The sequence below is a fragment of the Aquila chrysaetos genome, chromosome 22, assembly GCF_900496995.4.
Source record: "Aquila chrysaetos chrysaetos chromosome 22, bAquChr1.4, whole genome shotgun sequence".
Classification (NCBI taxonomy): Eukaryota; Metazoa; Chordata; class Aves; order Accipitriformes; family Accipitridae; genus Aquila; species Aquila chrysaetos.
Genome location: NC_044025.1, coordinates 18,641,657 through 18,668,909, shown reverse-complemented (window position 1 = coordinate 18,668,909; position 27,253 = coordinate 18,641,657). Strand labels below are relative to the sequence as shown.

The 27,253-nt window shown below is 44.4% G+C and overlaps 3 protein-coding genes and 1 long non-coding RNA gene across 8 annotated transcripts in view; 3 read left to right on the top strand and 1 right to left on the bottom strand.

The window, feature by feature from the left end:
* The first annotated feature begins 568 nt into the window (after positions 1-568).
* On the top strand, positions 569-18,187 carry C22H5orf24 (chromosome 22 C5orf24 homolog). Of its 3 annotated transcripts, XM_029997577.2 has the most exons (4): positions 569-722; positions 9,784-10,213; positions 14,555-14,623; positions 17,690-18,187. In XM_029997577.2, the coding sequence occupies exons 2-4, from the start codon at positions 9,787-9,789 to the stop codon at positions 17,725-17,727; spliced, it is 534 nt and encodes a 177-aa protein (XP_029853437.1). In that variant the 5' UTR covers positions 569-722; positions 9,784-9,786; the 3' UTR covers positions 17,728-18,187. The 3 variants fall into 3 exon arrangements, with proteins under 3 accessions (XP_029853437.1, XP_029853436.1, XP_029853438.1); XM_029997578.2 differs by lacking the exons at positions 14,555-14,623; positions 17,690-18,187 and adding an exon at positions 12,118-14,525 and having other exon boundaries at positions 573-722; XM_029997576.2 differs by lacking the exons at positions 14,555-14,623; positions 17,690-18,187 and having other exon boundaries at positions 9,784-14,525.
* The window catches only part of LOC121232532, a 16,814-nt gene continuing 1,348 nt past the window's right edge, over positions 11,788-27,253 (bottom strand). Inside the window, exons 2-3 of one of the 2 annotated variants that reach the window (XR_005931147.1) lie at positions 26,934-26,935; positions 11,788-11,814 (exon numbers count right to left, since the gene is read on the bottom strand). This is a non-coding gene — a long non-coding RNA (uncharacterized LOC121232532). The remainder of the gene's footprint in view (positions 11,815-26,933; positions 26,936-27,253) is intronic. The other variant, XR_005931146.1, reaches the window with a different exon arrangement.
* Positions 20,136-24,454, top strand: TXNDC15 (thioredoxin domain containing 15). Its single transcript, XM_029997575.2, has 5 exons — positions 20,136-20,277; positions 20,425-20,858; positions 21,435-21,598; positions 21,804-21,934; positions 22,801-24,454. Exons 1-5 carry the CDS (start codon positions 20,211-20,213, stop codon positions 22,995-22,997), a joined length of 993 nt encoding a protein of 330 aa, XP_029853435.1. The 5' UTR covers positions 20,136-20,210; the 3' UTR covers positions 22,998-24,454.
* Positions 24,963-27,253, top strand: part of PCBD2 (pterin-4 alpha-carbinolamine dehydratase 2) — a 24,057-nt gene continuing 21,766 nt past the window's right edge. Inside the window, exons 1-2 of one of the 2 annotated variants that reach the window (XM_029997580.2) lie at positions 25,065-25,079; positions 25,778-25,946. In XM_029997580.2, the coding sequence (XP_029853440.1) occupies positions 25,884-25,946 (63 nt within the window). In that variant the 5' untranslated portion in view covers positions 25,065-25,079; positions 25,778-25,883. Of the gene's footprint in view, positions 25,080-25,777; positions 25,947-27,253 lie in introns of both variants that reach the window. The other variant, XM_029997579.2, reaches the window with a different exon arrangement.

Sequence of the window (27,253 nt, the reverse complement as noted above, 5' to 3'; positions counted from 1 at the left end):
GGAAACACCAAGCACCCTGAATCAGCTTTCATGAACGTGCTTAACCATTTACAGTATTTAACATACACAGGACAGGTTCTATGGTTTATTTTACTATACAATAGATCGGTGATCTATCCTTGGGAGCCAGATGCAAAGACGAATGTGAATAATGCCACTCATGTGGTGGAGAAGAACAGGAACGACGGCTCAGTGCAAGCGCTCCCCTGCCCTGTCACAGAGGCCCAGGGCGATGGGGATCGCTCGCCTGCACCCCAGGCCGCCGCGCGCCATCCCAGCTGCCCTCCTTGCCTGCCCGGCGGCCCTGCCTCCTCCTGTGTGCGAAAGCCAGGTGCCGTCAGGGCGACCGGCCTCGCCTCGCCCCTCGGCAGCTCCCTGCGCGCCTCGCACCTCAGCCGAGCGCCCGCCCGCCACCTTCCCGCCCGCAGGACAAAATGGCGGCGGGTCCCCCACACTGAGCGCCTCAGAGGCGGGAGGAGCCCCCCCCTACCCCCACCCCGCCCGCCCCGGCCCCGCCCCGCCCCGCGCGCGCACGCTCGCCGCGCGCCCCCGCGGCGCGGCCCCCCCGCTCGGGAGCGCGCCCCGCCCTCCCTCCCGCCCGCGCCCGCCGCAGCGCCGCTCCCTGCAGCTGCCCGGCGGGGTGTGGGGGAGGCGGCCGCTCGCTCCCGCCCGCCCGCCCGCCCGCCCGTCCGCCGCCCCGCAGGCCGCCCCGATCTCCTCAGGTAGGTGCGGGCCGGGGGCCGCGTCCCCCGACCCCTTCTCCGCGCGGTGGGTAGGCGGCGGGCGGGCAAGATGGAGACGCGGCCCGCGGGGGAGGGGAGCGGAGCGGAGCCGAGCTGGAGCTCCGCTCCCCTCCCCCGCCGGCCGCGTCCAGCCCCGCCGCTGAGGGGGATCCCCCGGTCTCCTCACGGTGGGGGGCGGGGGGGCCCGCCTGCGCTCCGTTCCGGGGTACGGGAGCTCGGCCCCGCAGGGCCGCGGGAGGGGAGCTGCGCCATCGCCGCCCCGTCCCAATGTCCCCCCGCCGGGCCGTGCCCCGGGCCAAGGCAGGGGGGGGGGCGGTTTGGGCCGGGCCCTGTTTCTTGCTACCCACGCAAGACAGGTGACACGCGAGGCGAGCCCCCTTTCCCCCCCCCAGTGACCCCAGGCGCGGGTGCGGAGGCGGCGGGCCGGGACCGGGGGGAGCTGTGCCGCCCCTTTGTCCCCTCAGCTGGCCCTTGGCCTCTTCAGGTGGAGCTGGGGCCTCCTGCTGCGTCCCAGCCTGGTCCCTCTGCTGCGCTCAGGAATTATTAATTCCCTTCAGCACCTACAGCTCTTGTGCGTGGGGATAGTGTATATGCAGTGCTTTTTACTTAGATTTCCATTAGCGTTGTGGGATCTTAATGTGTATGTACAGTCCATGGATGTCTTTCCTTGGCATACCTGGGTAGCGGATGCCTTCGTTCACCTGCACGTCAGGGTATCTGGATAGCCTCTGATATGTTCCTTCTGTGCCTCTTTGCGTTCTAGCATAACGCGTGAGTGGTGTATTTTCTTGCACGTAGTTACAGATAGTTTAGTACATCCTTATTCGTGCATAGCCCTTCTGGGGTAATTAATTAGTGAATAGTTGCACCTTTAATTTGTATGCATTTCTCTCTGGATATCTTTCTAAAGAAAGTAACAGTTGTTTTGATCCACATGGGTTTTATTTTTGTAAAATGAAGGAGAAGGAGGAACACTGAGTTAATATATTTCTTAAATTATGGTTTACTTCTATTTCAGTCTTCAGATGCCACACTTTCTCTTACAACTTTTTCTTTTTGTCTGTATCTGTATCCTTCAGGTTTTAGATGCAACCTTAAAGAAAAAAAGTCCCACATGTTTGTCCATTGACCATTGTTGAACAGATTCAACAAGTGGACTTTGTCTTTCTGCGGTCTAGCATAAGTATGCTGCAGTGGCTGTGTTTGGGTGTGTTGACAGGTGCCTGGAGCCTTTTGCACCAGTCCTGTTGCAGAGAAACACCGTGGAAGTGCACATCAGGAAGGAGGTGTTTGATCTATCTCTTAAGCTTCAAAACCCTTTTGTGGGAGGAGGCTAGGGAAAGAGGAGAGGGTAGGTGAGAACACCCACTGAGATGAATGAGCACCTCTTACCTCTCCGAGCTATTGTTCTAGACTACAGCGAGGTCTGTTCCCTGGGGAGAAGAGCGGGTGGGCGAGAACACCCACAGAGATGAATAAGCATCTCGAGCTCCTCAAAGCCATTGTTCTAGGCTGTGGTGAGCTCTGCTCCTGTTTACCCGGGAGTAGCTCCTTGAGGTGAATGGACAATTTCACAAACACTAATAATCCTTTCTTTGTAAAGATCTACCTCTACCTGCTCCGTCATTCATATGCATATTTGGATTGCCTTGAAGTTTGGTAATTACAGAACCACAGAATAATCAGGGTGCAGTTTCACAACCTTAGTCTTCTAAGCCAGTCTATCTGGCCTGATGGCTGCCTTGATTCTGCACTGCCCCATCCCCACCTGTGGGCGTTTTCCCCAACCTCCATTCCCTGGTGCTGTGTTTGGGACTTGTCATACCCTTCACTCAGGTCTTTTAAGTCCATTAAGTTGTCAAAGTCATCTTTTTGAGGTCTAGTTAGTTTTTTAAGTAACTGGGACCAATGGTGATTGGGTCAGTGGCAGCCAGTGGGTAACGTGGCTTAGGCTGACCTGCGGCCTCTGTCTCTGTGCTTCTAATGGAAATGCATGTTTCTGTTCCTGTCTTGCCTTAATGCCAGCCGACTGCTGCTTTTGCTTTCTTGTTGGATCAGTTTTCACCTGGGTTAGATCCCTTGTGTTGGTTTGTCCTGCTCTTGCACAATAGTTAGTGTTGGCACAAGGAGTGGGAATGTGGGAGAAGACGAAAGGGCAAGATTGTGCCGTTCAGAAAAAAGCCGGATTCAGAGTGGTTTCTACTGATTATGAAACCAAACTGTCAATTGTGTCAGTGTAACTGGAGGTGCACAGTTAATTAAATCATTGACGTGATCTTCCTTAATTTTTGTGAAGCTATCTTAACCCTCTCAGGTGTTCTGTTTCTCATTATCACATGGTTATATGATCTTAATTTTAGGGTGGGAAGAAGTCAGCTGACATTCTTGCTGATGTTAGCATCTAGTGAAACTCTGCCCTTCGATATGACTTACTTGTCTTTTAAGGTTAGAAAGCCTAACAATTACTTGTTTGCCTGGTTCTGCAATCACATCACGAATGATCTCTAAAAGTTCACAGTTTACTTGACACTTAGCCTAGCTAGCGCCTGACAACATCTAATCTATGTGAGAGCAGCGCTGATCTCTGTCTTTAATACAAAGCTGGTGTTTAGCCTTTGGAGAGCACTATTTCTCCAAGGGTGTCTGAGTCGAAGACTTGAACTCCCAGAGGCAGAGATACATCCGGGTTGCAGCTCTCCAATAAGGAGCAGGAGTCGCAGCCCCTTTGTGAGGGAAGGCTCCCCCTCCACCTGGCACATCTGGGGAAGAGGAATTTGAAGGGGGTGGGTATATCAGCTCCAAATAACTCTTCCCTTAACTGCCATCATGTAAGAAAATGATGCTGGGTCACCGGGGGAAGGGCCATACTTCTAAGTTCTTGTATTGCTTGGGGAACTCTTAATTTCTTAGTCTTTTTGCACTAAGAATAATTGAGAAAGAAACTGTTTTCAAAATCATGAGACTGCGAATTGAAGAGACAACATAGTGTCATGTAGTAGCTCTAGCAAGTCACTGCTGTAAAGAAATTGTTCTTATATTTTGGCTGTTTTTAATATATTTTACCTAGTGTCTAGAAAAATCGTATTATGCAATCAACTGCAGAAAGTGCTTTGTCAGCACAGTTTGGAGAACCTGGTTATCTAGCTTCAGAAGTAGATTAGATTTCAAATGTAGGTTCAGGTGTTACAGTGTATGTTGTGCCACTGATAGGATTTCATAGATAGTATTTTTAAAATATTTACATATATGGGAATACTTAAGGTGGGTGCAACATTGTGAAAACAAGTGGTTACAGGTTTTTAAAATTTGGGTAAGGCCCTACTTTAGCAAGAGTTTATGTGGAGAAAAGGAGCTGACAATAAAAGGGACACTTGAAAAACATTTAGATTTATGTAATTCATTCTTTTAACTGAGTGATGAAAGTATTTCTCACACCAGCTATCCTGAGAGGGAAGAGCAGAACCTATACTGTATCTCTGTTGCAATCTTGAAAGGGAAAATATCGCTGCTGCTGCTTAAACTCCCCCCCTGCAAGGAAAATGAGCCCTTTGGTATTCCCCAGGGCCTGCAGCCCTTGCGCTGTTGTATGTGGCATAGAGCGTTCTTTATGCAGAGATCTTGAACAGAGCTGGTCCTGTGCTCCACTGCAATGGTTTTAATTGGTAGAAGTGACATTCAGAGTACTAGTGCAGAAATAATACTTGTAGCTGCTTGTGGTTTTTAGCATGTCATATACTTTTTATGTGTTGGATGATGATGAAAATGTACTTCTGCAGCCTCCTACAGCTCCATCAATGCTGTTGAAACTATTGCAAGCTCAGCTGTGGAAAACTTCAGAAAAATGAGTGGGTTTTATATACTAACCCTCATTAAAAAAAAATTGTCCCTGTTGGCGATAGGAGTTTACCTTTCCTGGTATTCCATCATTTGAAAAGCTATAACATAGACGTACTTCCAGTTTTGTTCAGACTCAAGTGTGTTTTACCAGAAGTCAAAAGCAGTTGCTGAGTCAGGACTGTTCTGGTGCTAACCAGGCTGCAGTTACAGAAAGCAGGCTGGGGTGGGTGAGTCCAGAGCAGTTGCCTGCTTCTTATATTGGAACTGATTATTCTGCTAATGCAGATAATGGGTTGCAGGTCCAGTACTCAGTATACAATAGGTAATGAGCAAGTGCCTGTTCTCGGGGCTTGTGTACTTTCTTTGCTCGTGAAAGTTTTCATCTTGCCTATGCTGGCAGCTAAATTCTGCGAATGAAGAAGGCAAAGGGCGTGATGTTTGAAAGCTAAAGACAGCATCATGTCACAATCCAAGAGGGTGTTCTTATGTAATGTGATGTGAGTAGCTTTGATCTTAAAATTTTGTGTAGTGAACAAGACACAAATGGGTATTTTCTGCATAGTTTCAAGCCTAGAGAGGGATGGCCCATACCACTAACAGAAGCCTTAGCAGTTAAAAGCTAGAGCTGTGCAGTATGTTAACCTGTATTTGGGCATACAAGGACGGACTCTCTGTCTGTCCAAAACCTGTAATATCAGTGGAATTAGGTGAAATTTCATAAATTTCTTGCTGTGTCTGTATTGCCTATAATATGGTTTCTGTTTGTCGCGTTTTAACCCCAGCTGGTAACTAAGCCCCACACAGCCGCTCGCTCACTCCCCCCACCGGTGGGAGGGGGGAGAGAAGCAGAAGAGTAAACGTGAGAAAACTCGTGCGTTGAGATAAAGACAGTTTAACAGGTAAAGCAAAAGCTGTGCATGCAAGCAAAGCAAAACAAGGAATTCATTCCCCACTTCCCATGAGCAGGCAGGTGTTCAGCCATCTCCAGGAAAGCAGGGCTCCATCACGCCTAACAGTGACTTGGGAAGACAAATGCCATCACTCTGAACGTCCCCCCCTTCCTTCTTCTTCCCCCAGCTTTCTATGCTGAGTATGCATCATATGGTCTGGAATATCCCTTGGGTCAGTTGGGGTCAACTGTCCCGGCTGTGTCCCCTGCCAACTTCTTGCGCACCCCCAGCCTGCTCGCTGGTGGGGTGAGAAGCAGAAAAGGTCTTGACTCTGTGTAAGCACTGCTTAGCAATAATGAAAACATCTCTATTATCAACACTGTTTTCAGCACAAATCCAAAACATAGCCCCATACTAGCTACTATGAAGAAAATTAACTCTATCCCAGCCAAAACCAGCACACTGTTTCATCTCCCAGCAGAATAAAGCAAACGATATCAAGCTTGGCTCTGAAATACAAAAAATCCTAACAGCAGCCTCATACGTTGTGTATTGACCGATCAGTAGCCTGGCTATCATCTGAGCAAAACAAAACTTCAGACTCACCTCGCTGGTGCTAAAGCAGGTTAACTTTGCAGGAGAGTGGCAGTGCAGCTGTACTTTAAAAGGAGGGGTTGTTACCGTATGCCCAGAAATCCCCCCACAGCAAAGCTTTGTGGGTCCTGGATGGATGGTCCTGTTTCTTTCTTTATTTCTAGCAGCTGTGGGGCTTCTGTGCTTCATTGCATGGTAAGCTCTAATGCTGCCTCTCTTTTCCCAAAGCTAGCTTATCCAGTTGTCTCCTCCTTTCCCCAGCATTTGTATAGAAATAAATTACCAGATAGAAAAGGATCCATACAGAAAATCCTTTACAGCCACTTTCCAGTAAAAATCTTTTTGAAATACGACTAAATTTTGTTACTACAATGCCTCATCTTAACTATTTGTTTACATAGAAACATTCAACTAGTCAGTTGAATCAGTTTAAAAACTTGATTTAAGTAAACTGTTGCAAATATCTTTTACATGTCTACTTACAGGTTTAAAACAAGTAAGTTCAATTTCACTGAAAACTTTTCTGGCCAGTTTTATTTAAGAATGCTCGCACACAAAGTTGTATGTGTTTGGCTCTACAGTTTAGCTACAGTGTGATTTTTAAATTGGTGTAGCTTTGCATTTTATACCAATTCTCATTTATACTGTATATCTCCCTGCCAAGAAACCTGTTTCCACTCTACAGATAGACTCACTACATTCTTTTATTCCCTGCTGTAATGTGAACGAAGTAAAATTATGCTGGAGATGTCCATGTTAGGGTAATTAAGCTCGATTACAGATTTCCTTTTTAAAACTTTTCAAAAAAAGTCTTAAATCAAAAAACACAATACAAACCTTGGCTACTCCTTGAAATTTTCATGGTTTGATGAAAAACGGTGTGGGGGGGAAGCATTAAAAAAAATCCCATTGGCTGTCTTCCACCAACATTGTGGGGTTTTTTTTTAAGCTTCCTCTTGTAAGAAATTTTAAACAGTTACTGATTTGTATGTCTTTCTTCTTTCATCAATTACAGTGATACTGGCTGTTGCCAGATGGAAGGTAAACTAGCATCAGCCAGGTTTTGTATGTAAAGTTAGTGTTTGTCAAGAGCTTTCAGGGATATTACAGTAGACACAAAACACATGCATATGGTGATGAGGCTCCAACGTTTGGCAGTTACAGCAGGATATATTCACTGTCTAGGAGTACCTGCGATAGTTCTCAGGAAGGATGGATGGTGTCTGTAGGAAAAATCTCCCTGACTGTAATGAGGAGAAAAAGCAGAGAATAGGAGTGTAACATAGACAGGAACAAGTCTGAGTGGTGGTCGGTCTCCTGAGAAATACCAGGGGCCCTCACTTTGTTCAGTGCCTTCTCCCTGCTCTGGTGTGTTCCTCGGATACTGGGCAGCTGAACTGATCCTTCTTTGTGGCAGTCAGGCTTGGAGCAGCTTTTTGGGGTGAAGCCAGTATTCCTGCGTTTAAAGTGAGTACTGAGACAAGAATGCTGCTAACCGTTCCAAGTGTCCTCTAGTGTATCAACAAACAGATGAATAGCCTTTCGGAGCCGCTGGGCTTACTCTCTCAGCAGCAGAAGTACAGTATCAGAACCCTTATGTTGGCAATTATGTATCATGAAAAATCTCAGGTATTTTTTGTGATATTGTGGGCCCTATTCTAGTGGGGTTAAAGGAAGGTAACATTTTTTTTGACTGCTAATTGTAGAAAACCTTAAGCTTCCTTTTTATTGCTGCACAGAAAAGTCTGTCTGGTCTCTTGACCTGTAGCTTACTTGTTCTTTGCTAAGTGCAGACTTGCTAATTGTTCTTAGTTGTTTTGTTTGCTAGTCAACATCTGCAATAACAGTGGTTTCACATTTGTTGCACCGTACCCCCTTCAGCACACCAGACTTGTAGCGCTCAGATAATCTCCGCTAGAATATTTAAATATTTAAACAATATTGCTATCATAATTTCACTATTTGACATAAAACCATATTCGAATATTTGCACAAGAGTAATGCATACGTTGTAATGCGCATTTGACGAGCCAAGGTAAATTGTAAATTGGGTGTTACTCTGGGAATGTATCCATTGTAATCAGAAGAAAAGGGCATGAGGATTTACTCCTGGGTAAACAGACCGTCTCTGCTGTATGCTTTCTCTCTGGCTGGGAGGAGACATTCATAACTGCCAAATAAATTCAGTAATCAATGGTAGAGTTTAAATTGGGTTGCTGTAGGAGATATTCCAGAGCTACTGCAGGGAAAATACAATAAATCTTCCAGACCTTATCTGCTAGAGAAATTTACCACAGGAAGAAATATTTGGTGTCCTAAGCATGACTGTAGGGTGCAGAAGCACTCTGATGTGCCAGGTATTGATTGGCTTAATCTTGTCTTCAGCATGGTTAAATATTACTATCTTAAACTGAGTATTTACAGCTTATTTAAGTTGTAGAACCAGTATAGTTGAATGGATGAAAAGATCATGTTGCTCCTTGTGCGCCTTGCTGGCTTCTTATGGTATTGCCACTCTTAAGAAATCTGAGGCAGTATCTGTGCGGTTGGTATTTGGAAGCATTAATCCTAAAAACGTTTTAGAATACTAGTAATATTGTTAATTGTTGTGATTCTGCCCCAGTACATATGCTGCAGGGATTTGATATGATAGATACAAGCATAACCAGTTTACTTAGAAATAGTTTTTCGTAATTATGATGGTGGCCGTACGTGATTTCTAGCAGCTGGACATCAGTTTGTCCATTGGAACGGGGCTTAGCCTGCAGTAACAAGCAGGTGAGAGTCACCCTTCTGCCATCCTGAAGATAGGGTTTTGATTCATGTTTAAACAAGTAAACCTCTGTAAACAGAGCACAGCTCGAGTTGTTTTTGTCTAACGAAAAGAGCAGGCTATATAAAACAGTTCATGACCTTGACGGACCACGCTTGTTTTCCAGAATATTTGGAGATGTGTGACAGCGTGCACGTCTGTAACAGGAGTCGTGTTGTTTTTCCCAAAGTTGTTACCTTGGAGTTGGCATTACCAGCAACTTGCACCTGCTCTTCTAACTAGGACAGCAGTGGCTTTTCTGCAGTCTAGCATCTTGTACTTTGTAATAGATTCATTCCGTACCTCTGCTTTCCCAACTATGGCACCATTGTCTTTGCTGAATGCATAACCTGTTTCTTTCTGTCACATTAATTGTGACAAGAAATGACAAAACTGATCAGTGTTTTATTAATTTGCTGTAGTTAAACGAAAAAAAAATCTTCAGGAGCCTGTATCTACTAAATCAAGAGAGTGATACCATATTTTTCCTTGACTCACAAGCGATAGGTTAATCTTAACAACTAGATGGCTAGAATTTACATGACATTCAATTAGAAAGGTTTTGAAACTGTGGTGGGTGAGCGTATATTGTATATTTTGGTTGCTTAAATGCTCTTGTTTAGTTCTATAACATACTTCTTCCCTAATTATACCTATCTGAATAATACATGGTTTTAATTGTCATTTTTAACTATGTGTAAAGGTTACCGTGCAAAACCTCAAGCAAAAGCTTAATAAAACTAATCTAAAAAAGTAATTTACTGACATCAATACTGTTTATTAAAAATAGACAAAGTAGTTCAGACTAATTTTAAGAAATAGAGGTAGCTTTTGAAAGATTCTCACTTGTGGAACGCTGCAGTATTATTATATATTGATACATATTTGTCTCTCTTATTTTTGGTAGAAAATGATGCACCCTGTTGCCAGCAGTAATACAGCTTTCTGTGGGACCGGCAAGAGTTCTTGCCTTAACGAAGACAATGTGAGATCTGCCGATCAGTTTGACTTGTATGCCACACAGCAAAGTAAATACAGCCACGCAGTCAGCCACAAACCAATTGCATGCCAGAGACAAGATGCGTTGAACGAATCGCACTTGCAGACCACAAGTGGCAGGAATATAGAGACAAAAGATGAACTAAAGAAAAAGAAAAACCTCAACCGATCTGGTAAACGTGGAAGGCCATCAGGGACCACAAAATCAGCAGGGTACCGAACCAGCACAGGTCGACCCCTGGGGACCACCAAAGCAGCTGGATTTAAGACAAGTCCAGGCAGACCCTTGGGTACAACTAAAGCAGCAGGATACAAAGTCAGCCCAGGCAGACCTCCAGGTAGCATTAAAGCTCTATCACGGCTTGCAAATCTAAGTTATACTTGTGGCAGTGCAGCTTTTCCCTACCCTATGGTGCATAACAGAGGAGTACATGCTGCTGGTGAAACTAGTAGCAAAATCAAACAGCCTAATGAATGAAAGGAGGGAATTAGTAACTCCTTACTAATCTGCTTTACTCTGAGTTTTGGCATGTTTCTTGCATTTTGTTGTAGTGTTTGCCTAAGTCTGAGATTCTAGATTTTATTTTTATTCAAATAATGCCATAGGCTACGGGTGCAATTCAGTAACTTTTCAATGTTGAGAAGGCACTGATTTAAAAGTTTTTTTTTTGTTGGTTTTAAATCATAATTTATAAGAAAGTCTGAAGTGATGCATTATGCCTTGGTGTCGATACTTAAGTAATGTCCATGTTCCTAGTTTTACATTCAATTTCTGGTAAATCTAGTTGTGTCATTATGCATTAAATAACTGAAATAAGAAGGACAGAATTAGCTGGCTGTTGGTTCATGATGTGGCCTATCCCACAATAAGGAACTCGGCCAGATGAGTTCTTACTTGACAAGAAAAAATTGATTAAGAAAGCAGCAAGCTACATTTTCCACTTCTGCAGGAGCTTCTACAGACCTCAAATAGATACTTAAAAACTTAAAAAACAAACAAACAATAAAACCCAACCTTTTTTTGAAGTGCTGATTTCAGGTGGCTTTTGTTTCTGGAGTTGTAGCATTAAGTCAATTTCAACTGATGCTCCAAAAATATTTTTGAAAATATTAAGGAAAACTGAGCATTTGTACAGCACGTTACAGCTTCACAGCGCCTTATTAATACGAGCTAATTTGCCTTTAGGTGATAGCTGTTCTTTTAGTTACGCTGTTACAGGATTCTGCTGTGTAATTTTGAAATGCCTAATAGTACGTATACCAAACCACAAATAATTCTTTGAAATTTGAAATATTTTATAGGAAATTAAGAACTGTTCATTCTAGTTACGCACTTGGTTAATATTGAACAGTATGTTCTTAAATCTGTAAATAGCTATTTACACTGTTTTTTGCCTTTAAAATCTGTGCTTAGGTGGCGACAGTTTAATAGCTTTTAAAGTATTAATCTATAATGTTTACAAATTAAACTTTTTAAATATACACTGTTGCCAAGTTTTCAGACTTAGTTTTGCCAGATATTCCTGGAAATACAGTTATTTCGTTGTTTGACACTTATACTATATTTAAGTTATGGAAGCTTATATATCTACCAAAGGACGCCATTTTCATGATTTATAAAAGCAAACTGTATAGCTGATGCAAACAGGATGCAGTTTACTGCACTGCTAGACCCCAGATATTAAGTAATTCATCTATGCATGCAAGCTGAAAAAAATGTTGTTGGTTAACTATAAATACCTTTCTTGACTCAAACTAAAACCTTCCCTCCTTCCAAAAGAAATGTTCCATTTTTCAACTGGGTGCGTTTAATTTTTTTTTTTACATGTGAGAGAGTGCGTGAGTGTGTGTGTAAAATACTTCAATCTAGACTTCAAAAGAATCAGTCCTCAATGTTGCATATTGTTTGTTCTAAATTTATTTCACTGGAATTAATGCTCTCCCCCCCCCCCCCCCCCCCCCCATCTGGAAGAAAGTTTATGTTTAAGTTGTTTCACGTATAATATGACATTATGATAAATTTGTAGCTTCAAATATCTGGGGAGGGGGAACATATAGAGTTTGCAGATTTGGGGGAGCATAAGAATTTGGGTTAATTGAGCCTGTGCTGAATGAGTAATGAAGCTGATAATTTTTGTTAACATAAATGCTATTCTGGCCTGCTGTCATTTTGATGAGAACTCTTGATTTCAGTGATGACAACTTAAGAAACAGATGTCATGTTTCATACCTTTTTTATCAGGAAAAAAGCAGCAAGCCTTCAGGTGTTCCAGTGATGCCTAACACATATTGAGCTGGACTTTATGCTGTACTTTACAATAGGTGTGTTGAATTGTTTTGGGGGAACTGTGTATGCACTGGCAACTAAGACAATGAACCTCAACTATACTGGATGGCTCCTTAGTCGATAGATGAACTAATGGCAGCTAAACTGCTACTAAAAAATAGTTTCTTCGTGCTGAAGCTATGAAATCCAGTTATACGTTCTGTTCCTCAACAAACTCGCAAGTCTGAAATTTAGCAGTCTTTCTCAGAATGATGTAACTTCTGACACATGCAAAATGCTAACATGAGTTAATTCACCCTCAGGATCTGTATTGTATTGGGAATTTTTAATCAGATGATTTTTCAACAAAAGACTGCTTTAAGTTCTTTCCTGAACTCAGCTGGGAAAGCAGTCCTCTTCAGCTGAATGTAATAACTGCAGGAGAGTCACACCTCGCTGGCAAGGAACGTGTTGCATGTCACCACTGTACCTTGGAGAAACTCCACTTCTTACCTCCTCCTGTTTATCCTGTTGGCTCCTGTTCGGTTTCTCACTTGTGCATCTACTCAATGGTGCTGTGCTGTGTGTCAGGAGATAATGCAGATGTATTGCTGTTCTGCTAGTATAATGAATTTTGTATTCAAGTATGCTGATGAAATAATGAAATCATCTAAGCAATTTCTGTTCATTACAGTGTTTATTAATTATATCAGATGGAATATAATCCCAGTAAAAAACAATTAACGTTGTCAATTGTGAAATGATGAGCATAAAGTAGAAAAGTGTTCAGAGAGTCTGTAATGGGCTACCTGGCACTCTAGATTTAGCAAGGAGACCAGAAGTGCACTGCTGGGCATTTCCTAATTCTGGTTTATTTTTTATCTGACTATAGTTTACTGGTGCTGTGCAGTGAGGGGAAGAAAAAAGAAGTTAAGAGATTCAAAGTGAACTAGAAGTGGAATTTTCAAATATTTCTGCTTTTCCTATGTATAATCTGCAGAATACATTGTGCTTTTTTTTCCAACACCTTTCTTTCCATGAGAAACACTGAAACAGCATGTTAATGCCTAAACTTTATTAGTACCAATGGGAAAACTGGCCTTTTCCCCCCATAGTATGAAAATGTTACTTGTAAGGTAAATTGCTTATTTTATATTATATATCATAATTCAGCTATTCATAAGCTAGGATCACTGTTGTGTGTTAACACTGTTCAGAAGATCTACATGTCAAGTTTGTTTTTTAATAATTTCTTTTAATTACCAAGTTTCTAACGTCTTATTTATGCACAAATGAAATATATTAGCTTGCTATTATTCCTTAATGATGCTATACAAGTTCACTGTTTAATATACATATAGTAACTACTATTCAGTTTCTGATTAAATTTACTTAAACTTTAAAACCAAATAATTTTGCTACTATAAAGTCTTGCACTGGACATATTCAAGATGCTAGCACCGTATTTTGGCATAAAAAAATCAGATACCATCAGAAGTGGCTGACTTTGATATCAAAGATAGTATTTTTAAAATCAGCAGTTAGCTTTGTCATTAAAGCAATGTTCTTTATATCTTGGATTTAGTTTAAACTAATCAAAATAACTATGTATCAAGAGCCATTGAAGATCTCTGTTCTGAATGAATATATTTTCATTTTGTCTGAAAGATCTTAGAGTTCAGTCAGGACAAAACCAAGCCTTGTCAGTGAAAAGTGATGTGTCTGTCTGTGAAAAGAATTACTTGGAACTACAATACACAGAGTAATTCAGATGAGAATTTAACTCCCTCCCCCATTTTTGAAGAGCTTTAAAAGGCAGAGCAATGTGAAGTCATTTGTCCGATGGTTTCATCAGCTGTGACTCTGCTGTTCTTTGTTATATGTATAATAATGTTTCATGCTATCCTTAGAGTTGACAGTTAAAACAGTTGGTAACAATCATAAATACTTCGAATTGCAGACTTCATTTCTGACCACAAAAGAAGTTTATTCTTCTCTATTTTAATGCATATATTTTAACACTGCTTAAATATATTTATGACTTCAGTAGAGACTAGACCTTTCTCCTTGTGATTTTTTTTTTTCCCAAATAGAAAAAAATCTGTATTCTGAAATTTGAACCACTTTCTGATACTTTAATCTTTCATCATTTGCTTTTCCACAGGTTTACTTTGGGGGAAACAGTAATCTGTTAAATAACTAGTATCAGCACCCCGTCCTCTGCTGTAAAAAGCCTGATTAGATACTGTGTATGTTTTTATGTCCATGAACTTGAGCTACTCGTGTGCAATTATGTGTATGGGAATGGAGTAGTGTTCATGATCTGTATTTACATCATCATATGGATGTATATTTATTAATAAAGTTAATACTTTAAAACCTAACAATTTTTTCTCTGGGCTTTTTTTAATAGCTTCTAAACTCTGGTCGAAGATGCCTGTTGACAGCGTTACCAGACCAATAGCCTTAGCCCTTCTCTCTGGTAAATAGAAGTGCTTTTTGTTCTCCTGACGTCTCAGTCATAGTTAAGTGACTTGAACTGGCACTGAAATGTGTTGGTACACCTTGTACAGATTTCACTTAAAATCCGGTGGCTTGTTGTGATTGTCCCTTGCCTCCCTGAAGTGTAATTGAATCCTACTGCAGTAGATCGAGTATGTTCATGCCTGTGTGGACTTTAAAACGCACACAGGATTTGTGAGAGTTGGGAGGCTGCTGTGTTGTGTGATTTTTAAATTGAATAAATAAGCCCACCCTTTCAGTATACTTTGCTTTCTGAATTTCAACGTGAGATGTGTATTGCTTGTTAAGGCAAGTCCCATGTATTTGAATTAAGGCAAAAAGCCTGTATGAATTGCAAGGTATCAGAAAATAGAGGAATGTTGGTTATTTTTTAATGAATTGAAAATGCTGCTACAGTAACTTAATTGTTCTTACCCTTTCACTCAAATATGAGAAGAGGGGCGGAAAGGAGTTACGGCTATGTATGTATAAATAGTAAGCTGCTTTTTTCTCCTCTGTTGCACATGAAATCAATTTGAGAGTACCCATAAACTAAACTTTTCATGGAATGGTGGTCATTATTCATTATTCTGTGATGAATAAGATGTATTTATCCCTGTATTCTAGCAATATTCCAATTTATCTTTGTTGGTAACATGTGCTCTGCATACCACCCAACCCCTCTTTTTTTTTTCTTTTTTCTTTTCACTACTGAAGTTTTTCAATAACTTTGGGGGAAGGTGGGTAGTCCTACCTACCAGAAGCTGTAATCTGGACTGTGCTTGGTCTGCGTCCTCCTCTTGCTCTCCAGCACCCTCTGTTTTCTCTTCCATGTACTTTCGAAGGCCCTGAATACATCTAGGGTTGAAACTTTTAAAATGTCAGTTGCAGTTATTTTGCAGACTTTTAAGTTGCTTTTACCTGAAAAAGACATCTGATGCTTCTCCCCCACCCCCCCACCCCCTCCTTGGTTGGCCATCCTGCTAATTCTAAATATTTGGCCTTCACGGTGACTGGATATGTTCAGAACAGAGTTCAACTACAGTCTGTTACATCCTGGTCTAAAAATCAGTTCCTGGATGTGATTCCTTGAGCAAAATGGATTATTTTCTTGGTTGTAACGAAACCTTAAGTGTTAGATATTAAGCAAGTCATAAATTATATTGTACAAGAATACAGGCTCTTCAGCTCTGTTGGGAGTTGCTCGACTGCTTCCATGGCTGCTGTGTTCTCTGCCATGTAAGGAACTGAACGCTAAAAGTTGCAACGCAATCTGTTCCCTCGATACACAGCTGGTGTGCAAGGCCAGGTGCTGTTTCTGATGACAGATCCAGTTTATGATTTATTCATGTTGACAGACTAGCAGTGTTGGGGTGTCAGCTGTGCTAGCTGGACACCTTGAAGGAGCCTTTAAGATGGTCATATGTTTTAATAATTTCATTTACGTGTATAGTAAGACACCAAGGCTTGCTTTGGGGCTGGACTGGCATTTTTATGCTTTTGTACCTCCTTGGTGTGATCTCTTAAAGTAGCACAAATAGTACAGTGTGAATTAGAGATATCGTACCTGTTAAATATGCCGGCTCAGCAGAGTGTATTTTTTGGACCAAGACAAATGAAGATTGTTCTTGACAGTTAATCATTTAAAGCTGTAATGCCTAAAGTAAAGGACTGACTCGCTGCCTTGCATTGCATGCTATTTTTATCAGGTTCTGCCTGTGGCTCTGTGTTTATTGTTTAACATTTAAGAGAGAGGTGTGGCCTGACCATACAGAATTGGCAGCCCAAAAGCTACCGCATTCTGGAGCTGGCTCTCGCCCAGGTTCCCTGCCTGGCCTAGGGATGGCAATGTCTCCTTTTTCCCATCGGTAAAAAGGCAGCAAAAATATCTGCTTATCTTGCAGGGTTGCTGGAAGGAATCATTAGTTAGCAACTTTTAACTACTTTGAAGCTGAAAAATGTTGTGGAATTCTTAAGTGTTGTTTAAATTATCTGAGGCAGATAAATCTTCCTGCCTTTCATGTCGTTGTTTTCATACCACAAAAGCTTGTTCTAATTAGTGAAAAAATATCACAATTAGTGCAAGTCTGATTACTTACTTAGAGTAGGCCTTTGAGATATGCATAATACTAAAATGTGTATTTACTGCTTCAAGTGGTTGTATTTTTAAATAGTCAACTGCAGCAACATTGAGAAAACGAAGATTACAAAGCCACACATCCCAAATTTAGGTGTAGGTTTAAGTTGCGTGTGCGACCTCAGCCTGTGCTCCTGACTTGAATGCTTGTCATGTTTTCTTCTACCTCATCTTTGCACTATTGAACACACAGAATGTCGTAGCTGTGAGGATGTCAGGATTATATGCGAGTGGAGACCTTGGTCTTGGTGAAGGTCCTGGCGCTGCCTCTTTGTCCCAGTCCGTGTCCTCTTTCGCTCCTTCTCTTGCCATGTTGCCCGTGAAGGAGCTTGCCCAGCGTGACTGAAATATGAGGAGGGGAGAAGTCCAGCTGCAGAAATCTATGATGCACAAATGACCACCAAGTTTTGGTGTTTATTCGTGGGTGCACCAAAAGACTTGTATTTTGCAAATCCTCCTCTTTGCTAATTCAGATTATTCCGTAGCAAACAGCTTTTCTAATGTGTCCAAGATTTTTTAATAGATGCAAAACAATGTATTTTTTTTTTACTAGACTTTTTCCTGAAAACAGACATTTGGCATTAAAAATCAGAAAAATGTAAGCCACTGAAAACAGTTTTGCAACAGAACTGGCAGGCATTGTAAGAAATGTGCCTTCTCTGTAATACATAAGCACTGGGATAGTACATTTGTTGTGAGTTAGGTATGATAAAGCCTGACCGTTTATAATTCTTGGGAGTTCATTTGTGTTCCATTAATAGATTACTTATTATAGTCACCATAAAACCCACAATTTTGCACAAACCTTTTGATTTGTGTTATGGTAGGAAGGATACTATGCTAGGATTAAATCCACAGAGGTGTCTCGGGTGGGGGTATGCTGCCAGAAAGCTATCTGTTATTTTCAAGGTTTGGAATATCATCCATCACCTGTGTGCGAGATCTGACACCATCCAGGGCTGCGGCAGGGGAGATGCTAGACCCTGATGGCACAGAGCCGAGAGCTGGGAACCACATGCAGTCCTTGGCCAGAAGGAAAATTGTTTTCAAGTTGAAAATGCTGTTTTGTCCAAACTCAAAAGATGAGGACAATTGGGAATGGGGCAGCTTTTTCCTGACTTGTCCGTACCAGCTTGGATTCCTTATGTGCTTTTGCTTTCAAGCTTGCTTGCTTGGTCTGTATCAGCTGGTCTAATTAAGTCTTTTTCCTCTATGTGCAAACCTCATGTTTTCTATCTTTAGGCTATTATGTCCTCAATATGAATGCTTATGCAAATAGACTTTGAATGAAAAAAATTCAAGAAAATGTGCATTATAAGAAAGGACAGAGTTGGAGAAGTGTCCCCTAATAAAATCAAAAGACAAAAATCCCATTTCTGTAATAAAGCTGACACCCATCTTCATTTATATGCATGTACAGTGTTTTCCTTGCTTTTTTCCAGTGTGTGTATATGGTTCATAATCTCCTAGGTCGTAATTCTCACTTCTTGACAGATGCAGTTTTGGTGAACTCTCATTGTATGGTGCTGGCAGTTTAAAAAAACATGGTAAAAAAGGGGGTATCAGCACTTGAAGTACTGTGTTCATTTTCAAAATGCCCCAAACAGTCCTGAAGCTTCACTATTAAACTGAAATCAAGTAAGAAGTAACCCTGTGAGAGGAGGAATATTGTCTCCTAAAAAGAAATACCAGAATACTTATCCTGCCTTTCAGCTTGGGAGCTTTGGTTGATACGCGGATGGACAAGAGCTCATCTTTTCTTTTTAGCTTTAAAAAATACGCCTTTAGTTTGCAGGCTTTTACCCTTACTCCAGCCTGGCTGTAGGTTAAAGTTTAGTTTTCATGTGAAAACATCCCGTACTGAATCTGTGCTTCTCTATCGTGGGTAGAAGTAGGCAAATCCTTTGGCAGGCAGCTGTGGCTGTTGTGCAGTTCTGGTCACAGCAGGCCCTTAGGGCTGCGATACCAGGTTATAACAAAACACGCTTTGGGAAGGAATTACAGGGTGCGTTTGTGTGCCCTCTTAATTACCCTTCAATCATAACATCCTGTCAAGTCCTCAGGATGACATTTCCCTCGTTGCAAGAATTTTTGACCTGAACTAATTTAAATCAACAGTGAAATGCCTGCTGACCTCCAGTAGTGTTAGCAGACTGAAACTTAGCCCCTGCAGCGTGTCCTGTTACACCGTGTCGTACAGTTGGTGGTGGACTTGGCCCTGGGCTGTGAAAATGACGTGAAGGAACGTGCGTCGCTGCTGAACCCCCCTGTTCAGCCAAACTGACAAGGAAACATGGTTAAAACCAAACCACTGTGTATTTAATAGTGGCAGGGACTGGGACCTGGTCTTATTTGCATTTCCAAAGAGCAAGTTTGACAGAGTTTATTGCAATTCTGTACTCCTAACTTGTAGCTGCTGCAGTTTGGTTCCCTGCTATCACACTGCCTCCTTCCTGACCTTCCCCAAAACCACAAACGCCTCCTTTTGAACAATTAAAATTACCCTGCAAAGGTGAAGCACATTTATAATTCAGGATTGCTTAAGAGCAAGCTGGCACAAGATGGCTCAGTAAAAAGGTCAGTAAAAAGACACCTTAGTATCAGGCCTTTGTTGTACTTCATACTCTGTTTCTGTGCTGTCATTGTGTTCTCCTCAGCTGAGCTGACCAACACAAAACAGAGTTCAAGGCGAGATTGTGGTGTGCGCTTTGACACTCTGTGCGCAAGTTCCCCTCTCACACACACACTAAAATTTCTTTCTAGGGCAGTAAGCAAGAGGTTAAATTGATCTGTTCACAATTGTACCTCTCTGCGTCTCCTGTTCTATTATTAAAAATATATATATGTATAATTAAAATCCAAACAGCCTGGTACTCTGCAAGTTCAAACAATTCTTGCACGTATTCCACTGAATTTCAGCAGCAGCTGGGGGAGGCGGGCAGCTTGTCAAGAACATGATGTTTCCTTTTCATTCCCCTCATTCTGTTTGTCTTGCACTGCTCTCTGAGCCCTAGCCGGTTTCCGTCCCCTCATCTGAAGATCCTTCGGAGCTGGCAGACGAACGCGGCTGTGGCCATCGTGTCCCCGCCGCCGCGGCCTGCCCTTCCCTCCCTCCCGCCCGGAGGCCTCCCGCCACACAAGTACAACCACGGCGAGCGGTCGGAGGAGGTAGAGCGCACGCTGGGCGCAGCTCGCCCTCCCGACAGCAAGCGCCCAGAGCCGGCCACCGAGCAGAACCGCTGCCACAGCCCCGCCGCCTCCACCGCTACCGCCTCCGCCCCAGCCAAGACAAGATGGCGGCGCGGCGCCTTCGCGGCCCTACGCAAGCACGGCGGCGGCGGCGCGCCGGAAGCGGAAGTAGTCCTTAGTTCCGGCGGAAGCGGCCGTTGTCCGGGGAGACGCAGCGCTGCGGTGGCGGCCGGGGCCGAGGATGTGGCGGCGGCGGCGGCTGTTGCTGCTGCTGGCGCTGGCCTGGCTCGGTAGGGCCCTTCCTGCAGGTGAGGCCGGTGGGCTTCGGCTCCGGCAGCCGCGGTGGGTTCTAGGGGCCGGGCGGCGTGCGCGGGGCCTCCCCGTGGCGGGCGGTTGCGCGGGGATGGCCGGGGCTCGGCCCGCAGCGCGGAGCTGACATCTCCCTCCCGGCGCAGGGGCGGTGACGGAGCAGAGCGCCGGCGGGCAGCCCCGCTCCCCCGGGGGCGGCGGCGGCGAGCCGGTGCGGTACCGGACTGCGGAGATGGCGGACGCGATGCTGGGCAGCGGGCTCCCCGGGCAGCAGGCCGTGGTGCTCTCGGTGGTGCCGGGGGAGGCGAGGGACGGCCAGACGTCCGCCGTCGCCAAGGGAGCTTGCGATGCGGCGGCGGGAGGCGATGCGTGCGGCGCGGGGAGCGGCCCGACGGCCGGCCTCGGCCTCGGCCCGGCGGGCGGGCAGGGCCGGGAGCAGGCCGTGCTGGAGACGGTGCTGCCCGCGCCCGCCGAGGAATCGAATAGCACCGACGGCACCAAAGCTCCCAAAGTGAACTGCGAGGAGAGGAACACTACCGGCATCGACCGGTTCACCCTGCAGATCCTGAACGTGTCTCAGGTAAGTGCATCCCCCGGGTGACTGCTTGGCGTTATTGTGAACGCGCTGAGGGTGGTGGAAGATGCCCCTTCAGCACGCTGTGCGTGTTTCTGTCAAGCGTTTGACGTAGCGAATTTCCATGCGTAACATCCTCTGGGCTGTCGGAAAGAGGAAATGTCTGGGCAAGGCAGCTTTTCTTGTTGTTCTGAGCAGAAGAAAACGGAAATACGGCTCAGTCCACATGCCCCTGTCTCATCTGTGTGCCTGCAGTGAACTGCCAACTGTCATGCTGCATGGATTAGTGTCTCTCTCTGAAAACTTAATGGCGCTTACTGCCAGTGCCTGTCTCTAGCTCGTTTCTTGTAATGGTTACGTATATATAATTTTTTTTTTTTTAAAGTAATAAACTTTTAAAACAACCTTTAAAAAAGGTTAAATACAATTCTCCATCTGCTTTAAACAGGTTAAACAAATGCACTGCTACTTGATAAATATTGTCGAGTATCTAGTCAATTCCGAATGATGCGTTCCTATGTGGGATTTAACTCTGTTAAATATGTAATTGTCCATGTTTGGTTTTCTTCTGCTTTCTCTAAGGACCTGATGGAGTTCTTAAATGCAAACAGCAGTGACTGTACGTTAGTCTTGTTTTATACGCCGTGGTGCCGCTTTTCTGCCAGTCTGGCACCTCATTTTAATTCTTTACCTCGAGCATTTCCAACTCTTCGCTTCCTGGCACTGGATGCGTCTCAGCACAGCAGGTAACTTACGCTTCCTCTGCTCTAGCATCAGTTTATTTCCGTTAGCAAGCTTTGTGTTTTAAAAATGGGAGTAATTTTTTTTTTTCCATGTAAAGTGACAATTTAATTTAGTAAAACTGACACTTCCCGAGTCGTGACTATCTTTGGTTCGTCCTCCAGTGGATTTCTTTTCCTTCATGCTTTGTATTTGCTTTATGTCCACCAGTTTATCAACTAGATTTGGAACTGTGGCTGTACCAAATATCCTCCTTTTCCAAGGTGCTAAACCTATGGCTAGATTTAATCACACAGACAGAACCCTGGAAACACTGAAAGACTTCATTTTTAATCAAACAGGTATGTAAATCAGCCCTGATGTGTCAGTAGGACAAACAGGCTGGCTTTTAGCTCCAAACTGGGCTTTCCTCTCCCTGCTGTTTGTTCTTTAAAATGAATTCTGTGAAGACCCTGCGAGGACCTGGCAGAGGTTTATCTAATCAGTTGCTGTAGTGAGCTGGATTTCAGGGCGTGCTGAAAGCAGAAACTCAACTCATTGGGCTGCTGTCACAGAGCAGGGGGAAACACTGGGCTTTAACTAGAGAGGGTGCTAGAAGGATTCAGCACATCTTCCTGCCCAAATATTTAATTTGGGAGTAAAGGCAGGTGAACCTTAGGATCATTGCCAGCCCCATGTAAGGCTGACAGCAGCTGGGGGATAAGATGGTTTCAGTTCTTGTGCTGGAGGAGACAAAAGGATTCCAGTTTCCATGATCTGGCTGTCCACGTTGTGAGCTCAGTGCCAGCCAGCTCTCTGGTCCTTCTGTGCTTCTGTAAAGAAAAGCAAAACAGAACAAAAACCATATATAGGCCTACGAGGGCCTTCGTTAGAGGCCAGAGATTGTTACATTTGCTCATATGGCAGAAATACTCAACTCAGACAAAAAAACCCTCCTCAATCCCGCCCCCCCAAACTTACACAAGGCTGTGCTGTGGAGGACAGAACAAGCCTTCTATTATGAAAATACACATAAAGATCGTATGTTTTTTATGTAAGTAAACTGTTTGCTAGATATACGTTAACATACAAGGACCATCTCGCCAAAATTTTAAGTCGTAACTGTAGATGCGCCTTAGTCGGAGAAGAAAAACAAATCTCCAAATAGAACCAACTTCTCTGTATTTAATGATTATTACTGGTGTTGATCAAGTGCTTGCTTTTTTAGGTATCGAAGCTAAAAGTGACGTGGCTGTGACCGAGGAAGACTGGGAAGGCCCCCTGCCTAGCGTTCTGACAAAAGGCATAGACTGGCTGCTTCTGTTTTCTTTGCTCTTCCTGGCTAGCTTTGTCATGTACGCTACCGTTCGCACAGAGAGCATTCGGTGGCTGATCCCAGGACAGGAGCACGAACATCAGGAATGAGCTGAGATGCTGAAATAGGGACAGGATTTCCCGCTTATTGGTAAAGTGGGAATTTATATGGACTAGAAGTACATTAAGAATGAACTGTTGAATTTGTTGTTGTAATTTATAATCTTGACTAAAAATCTGCTTTATTTATCAACTACTGAATCTGTAAAGAGCAAACTGGTGGCGATTAATGTGGTAAGTAAACAAATATGAAAAAACATGAACCAAAAAAGTATTTATTAAGCTGCTCTGATCAGCTTATTTTTCACAGACCTTAATGTAAATAGGTGATATGGTTCTACTTTGCCCTTCTGAGGAGGTCCCTGAGCTTTGTAGATGAACCGAGATTTTTACAGCACGTTGGTCTGTGTGGCACTGCCTGGCACAGGAGCAGAATTGCTTCCGCTCTGGTGGAATCTGGGGATCTTCTTTTACAGATCCTACAGACGTATGAACTAAAGCTTTGATGCGGATGATGTGGTAAAACACTATAGAATTAGGATGTTTTAGCCCACACAGCTTTTAGCTTGTGTATTCCCGAAATATAACATTTTAAAGGAAAATGCTAGTGAATGGTGATGTTGCTAAATCAGTTTGCCTGTCAGTAAAATGAAGCAAAAGGTGTTTTAAAAGACAGTGTACTTCAAATGAGTTATTCTGCTCTATACCAGCAATAACAGTCCAAAAGCATGTTACACAGCTCTTGACAGGGTGACTGTCTCCCACTGTTGGTGCTGGGGTTAGATGCTGATTTTCTTGCTCACTGTGCTCTATGAGTTTTGACTTACTGGCAGGTCTTTATCAGATTTAAAGTAACTTCCAAAGCTTACCTCATTGTGTTTGTGTGTATACACAACTTATTTACCACATTCCTATAGAATTAAATTGCATTTGTTGTCCTTACTATTTTTTTAAATAAATCAAGTTTTGAGTGTAACCTTTTAAGCCACTTTCTTACAGGACTAAAAACATGCAACTTCTGAAGTACAGATCACCTGCTGAAATGAGCAAGACCAGTCTTGAGATTTATTTAAATTTCTACTAGCCTGTTTGCTGGTTGCACAGTCTACAGCTGAGGCTACGTAAAGAACTGATACGGGGTTTTAGTTCTAATTGGTATGGAAGACTTTGCATAAGGTATGGACTGGTACGTTGTGCGTTTTTTGGATTATTTGACTGCGTAGCATTTATACATGGTGGAGGCTTGCCATAGTACCCTGAGAGGAAGCTTTAGAGTGCAAATTAAGCCAAGAAGAAACAAGGACGGTGATAAGATTTATTGTTTGACACAGAGCTCATAGCCCTGCAAGGTAATTCTTCAGGTATTTTTCTGGTGGCCATATCCTTCCCCTTTGGAAACCCGAGGTCCTGTATTCCTGTGTATGAAAGGGAAACCGCACTGATAAAACTTTGGCATTACTGAAGATAAAGCCAGGACGTATTTTGTTAATAAAGATCCAAGGTTTTGAGCAATGAGTTGGCGCGTTCTTGCCTCTACCACCCGGTCAGCTGGAGAGGCCCGGGGCCGGATTCTCCCCAGGAATTACCTCCGTACCTCCAAAGAAACAAGCGCCGTCTTTAAAACCCGCGCCCCCTCTCCTCCGAAAAGCGACGATTTCGGTGCCGCCCCGTGGAGCCCAAGAGGCGATGTCCTTACTCCGATTTAAACAGAAGCCGCCCGCGGTGTGAGGAGCGCCGGGCCCTCCGGCGGAGGCCGGTGTAGCGCAGGAGGCAGTTCAGCCCTCCCCGTCCCCTCCGGGGCAGGTGCCGGTCCTGCCCGCTGCCTCCCTCACCGCTACTACCCACCGCACCGGCGCGCTGTGGCGGCGGAGCGGCGAGGAGAGAGGGCGGGCAGCTCCCGCCCGCCATTTCCCCCCGCTCCAGGCTCCCTCCGTTCCCCCTCAGCAGCCGCCGACCGCCCCCCCCGGCTCCTCCCGCTGCCCCGAGAGGCGGAGCCGGGGCCTGGGCCGGGGCCGGGCCCGGCGGGGAGCGATGCCCGGCGGCGGGGCCGGCCTGCGGCTGGCGCTGCTGGGAGCGCGGCGGGCGGCGGGCGCGGCCAGCCGGGGAGACGCCGGCGGGAGACGCGCTGCCATGGTGAGGGGCGCGGCGGGAGCGGACGGCGGCGGGAAGACGCGGGGCCTGGGCCGGGCCGGCCTGTGGGGACCGGGGGGGGTACGGGCCGGGCCGGGCCGGGCCGGAGCGGAGGGCTGGCGGGGGACAGGCCCCGGGTGCTCGGGGCGCAGCCACCCGTCCCTTCTCCCCCGCTTCCCGCAGCCATCGCCCCCCCCCCCCAGTCACTGGGTTTTGGTGTTGGGTTTTTTTCCCACGTGAAGCTAATTGCACCCTCGCTCCTCAAGCGTGAAATATTTTGTACTAATTTTTTGGTGTAATCAATGACTCTCTCTCCGCCTGAGCCGCTTCCAAACGAACGTTCTCGATTACCTCGGTTAAACCCATCAGGTGCCGTTACCCGGCGTGACGAGTCAATATTTGCCCGTCCGTGCCCACGCTGCGTGTTTCTGCCTTCGTGGGGGGGTTTCTGCGCCGTGCCCCGTGGCGTGGTGCTGTGGCACGAATGGCATCTCCCACCTCCTCTTTTTTCCTTTTTACAAGCAAGTTCCCGCTACTTTCTGCTGCGTTTCCGAACAGAGCTGTGACGCGTTGGAGGGGCTAACTCGGGACCTGGCCTTCCAACCTGTTCCTAAGTAAAATGCTGCGAGCGGTGTGCTCTGGGGCCTGCATCAAACTCGGTCTCCGTATTTCTGTTAAAAACTGTATGATCTAATTTCAAGCCACAGCATTGTCTCGTCAACGCCTGCCTGTCCAGGTGAGGCCTCAGGAAGGTCACTGCAACATCCCTAAAACTAACAGAGAACATCTCTGCTGCCAGCAAGAGGAATGGACTTTGTGCTGCCTCCTGGTCACAGTCCTGGACTTTGCTGTCTCAAAAACCCCACCCCTGTGAGTTTTTGTAAAAAAGCCTACTAATTTCATCCCGTGCCGGATAAAATAATATATTTCAAGACAGCCGTTAGCTTTGGCAACTTTTATATGTGCTTGGAAAAAGAAGAATGTAAGAAATTCATGCCTGCAACTTCGGTGATAGCAACAACAAATCTGATGTTTGTATTCTTGCAAGTCCAAAGTTGTATTTGAAGCATGAAGAGCCTAAATTAGTTCAGTTTGGGACCTGTAAAACCCATCTCTTGGACTGGATGTATCCTACTGAACACAAGCGGTGGCAGTGATGCTGTTAGATTGATTTATGCAGTTTGGGGGTTTTTGTCCTCTATTATTGGTGAAAGTGTTGCTCCTGCATCTTAAAGCCTTGCTCGGGTCGCATTAATTGCATTAATTCCTGCTCTGCTCGGGCTCACAGCCCCATCTGGTGGCACTGGGGCTCCGGCCGGTCTCTGTAACAGGGCTGCCAGTGCAGACTGGCAAATCAAAGGCAAAAACCACCCTGAGCTGCTGAGCTGGCTGTGGGTACTCACAGACCTCCCACGCCTTAGTGAAGCTCTGGAGCAAAATTGCTCAGCCCCTTTCTGGAATTTCTCACAAAGCTGTGCCAGCTGCTAACATAAAGACTAAAGCCATCTGAATTTTGCTCTACTGGGGAGAAAGGTTCTTCCCATTAAAGCATTGCGTTTGTAATAGGAGTTTGAGACCCATCTGTTAGAATATATCGCCGAAGTAATCACTCATGCTCTTAGTCTCTTCTTTTAGGAAAAATATCAAACCTCTTCCAAACACCCCATAGAACTTTCCTCCGGGTCTGGCTCTGGCCCCGTGCGCGTTTCAGGCACTGATTCAGATATTTAAGCAGATAGTGTAATCTGTTATGTCTGTGCTCCCAGTGGCTTCAGGAGGACTCCTTTTGCTTCAAATAAGACATATTTAAACATAGGTGCTTTGCAGAATCTAGTGCTTATACCAGTAACTTGTAACTTCTCATAATTGTGTCTGTATTGTCAATTTTTTTTCTTTTCATTGTTAGTTAAAAAGCTCTTTGTTGCTTGTAGAACTCCCAAGTGTGTGCTATCTTTAAATCCATTCCTGCTTTCTTAGGAACAGCAACATACAAGTTGTGGAGAATACAATTTCCTATTTGGCTTCTGTCTTTTGAAATAGATATTCCCCAGTATCCCTTTTAGCCTTATAATTGTACATTTAGCATATAAAATAAATGATCCTTTATTTATATGACAGAGTGTGATACTTGAAAATTAGGTCAAGTGTTACAGCATCTGGATAATTCAGATGCAAAG

Bases quoted from the DNA above. Each gene is read 5' to 3' on its own strand.
- C22H5orf24 (XM_029997576.2), top strand. From the start codon at position 9,787: ATGATGCACCCTGTTGCCAGCAGTAATACAGCTTTCTGTGGGACCGGC.
- TXNDC15 (XM_029997575.2), top strand. From the start codon at position 20,211: ATGTGGCGGCGGCGGCGGCTGTTGCTGCTGCTGGCGCTGGCCTGGCTC. The intron at 20,859-21,434 runs GTAAGTGCATCC...GCTTTCTCTAAG, and splicing joins AGATCCTGAACGTGTCTCAG to GACCTGATGGAGTTCTTAAA. The intron at 21,599-21,803 runs GTAACTTACGCT...TATGTCCACCAG, and splicing joins GATGCGTCTCAGCACAGCAG to TTTATCAACTAGATTTGGAA.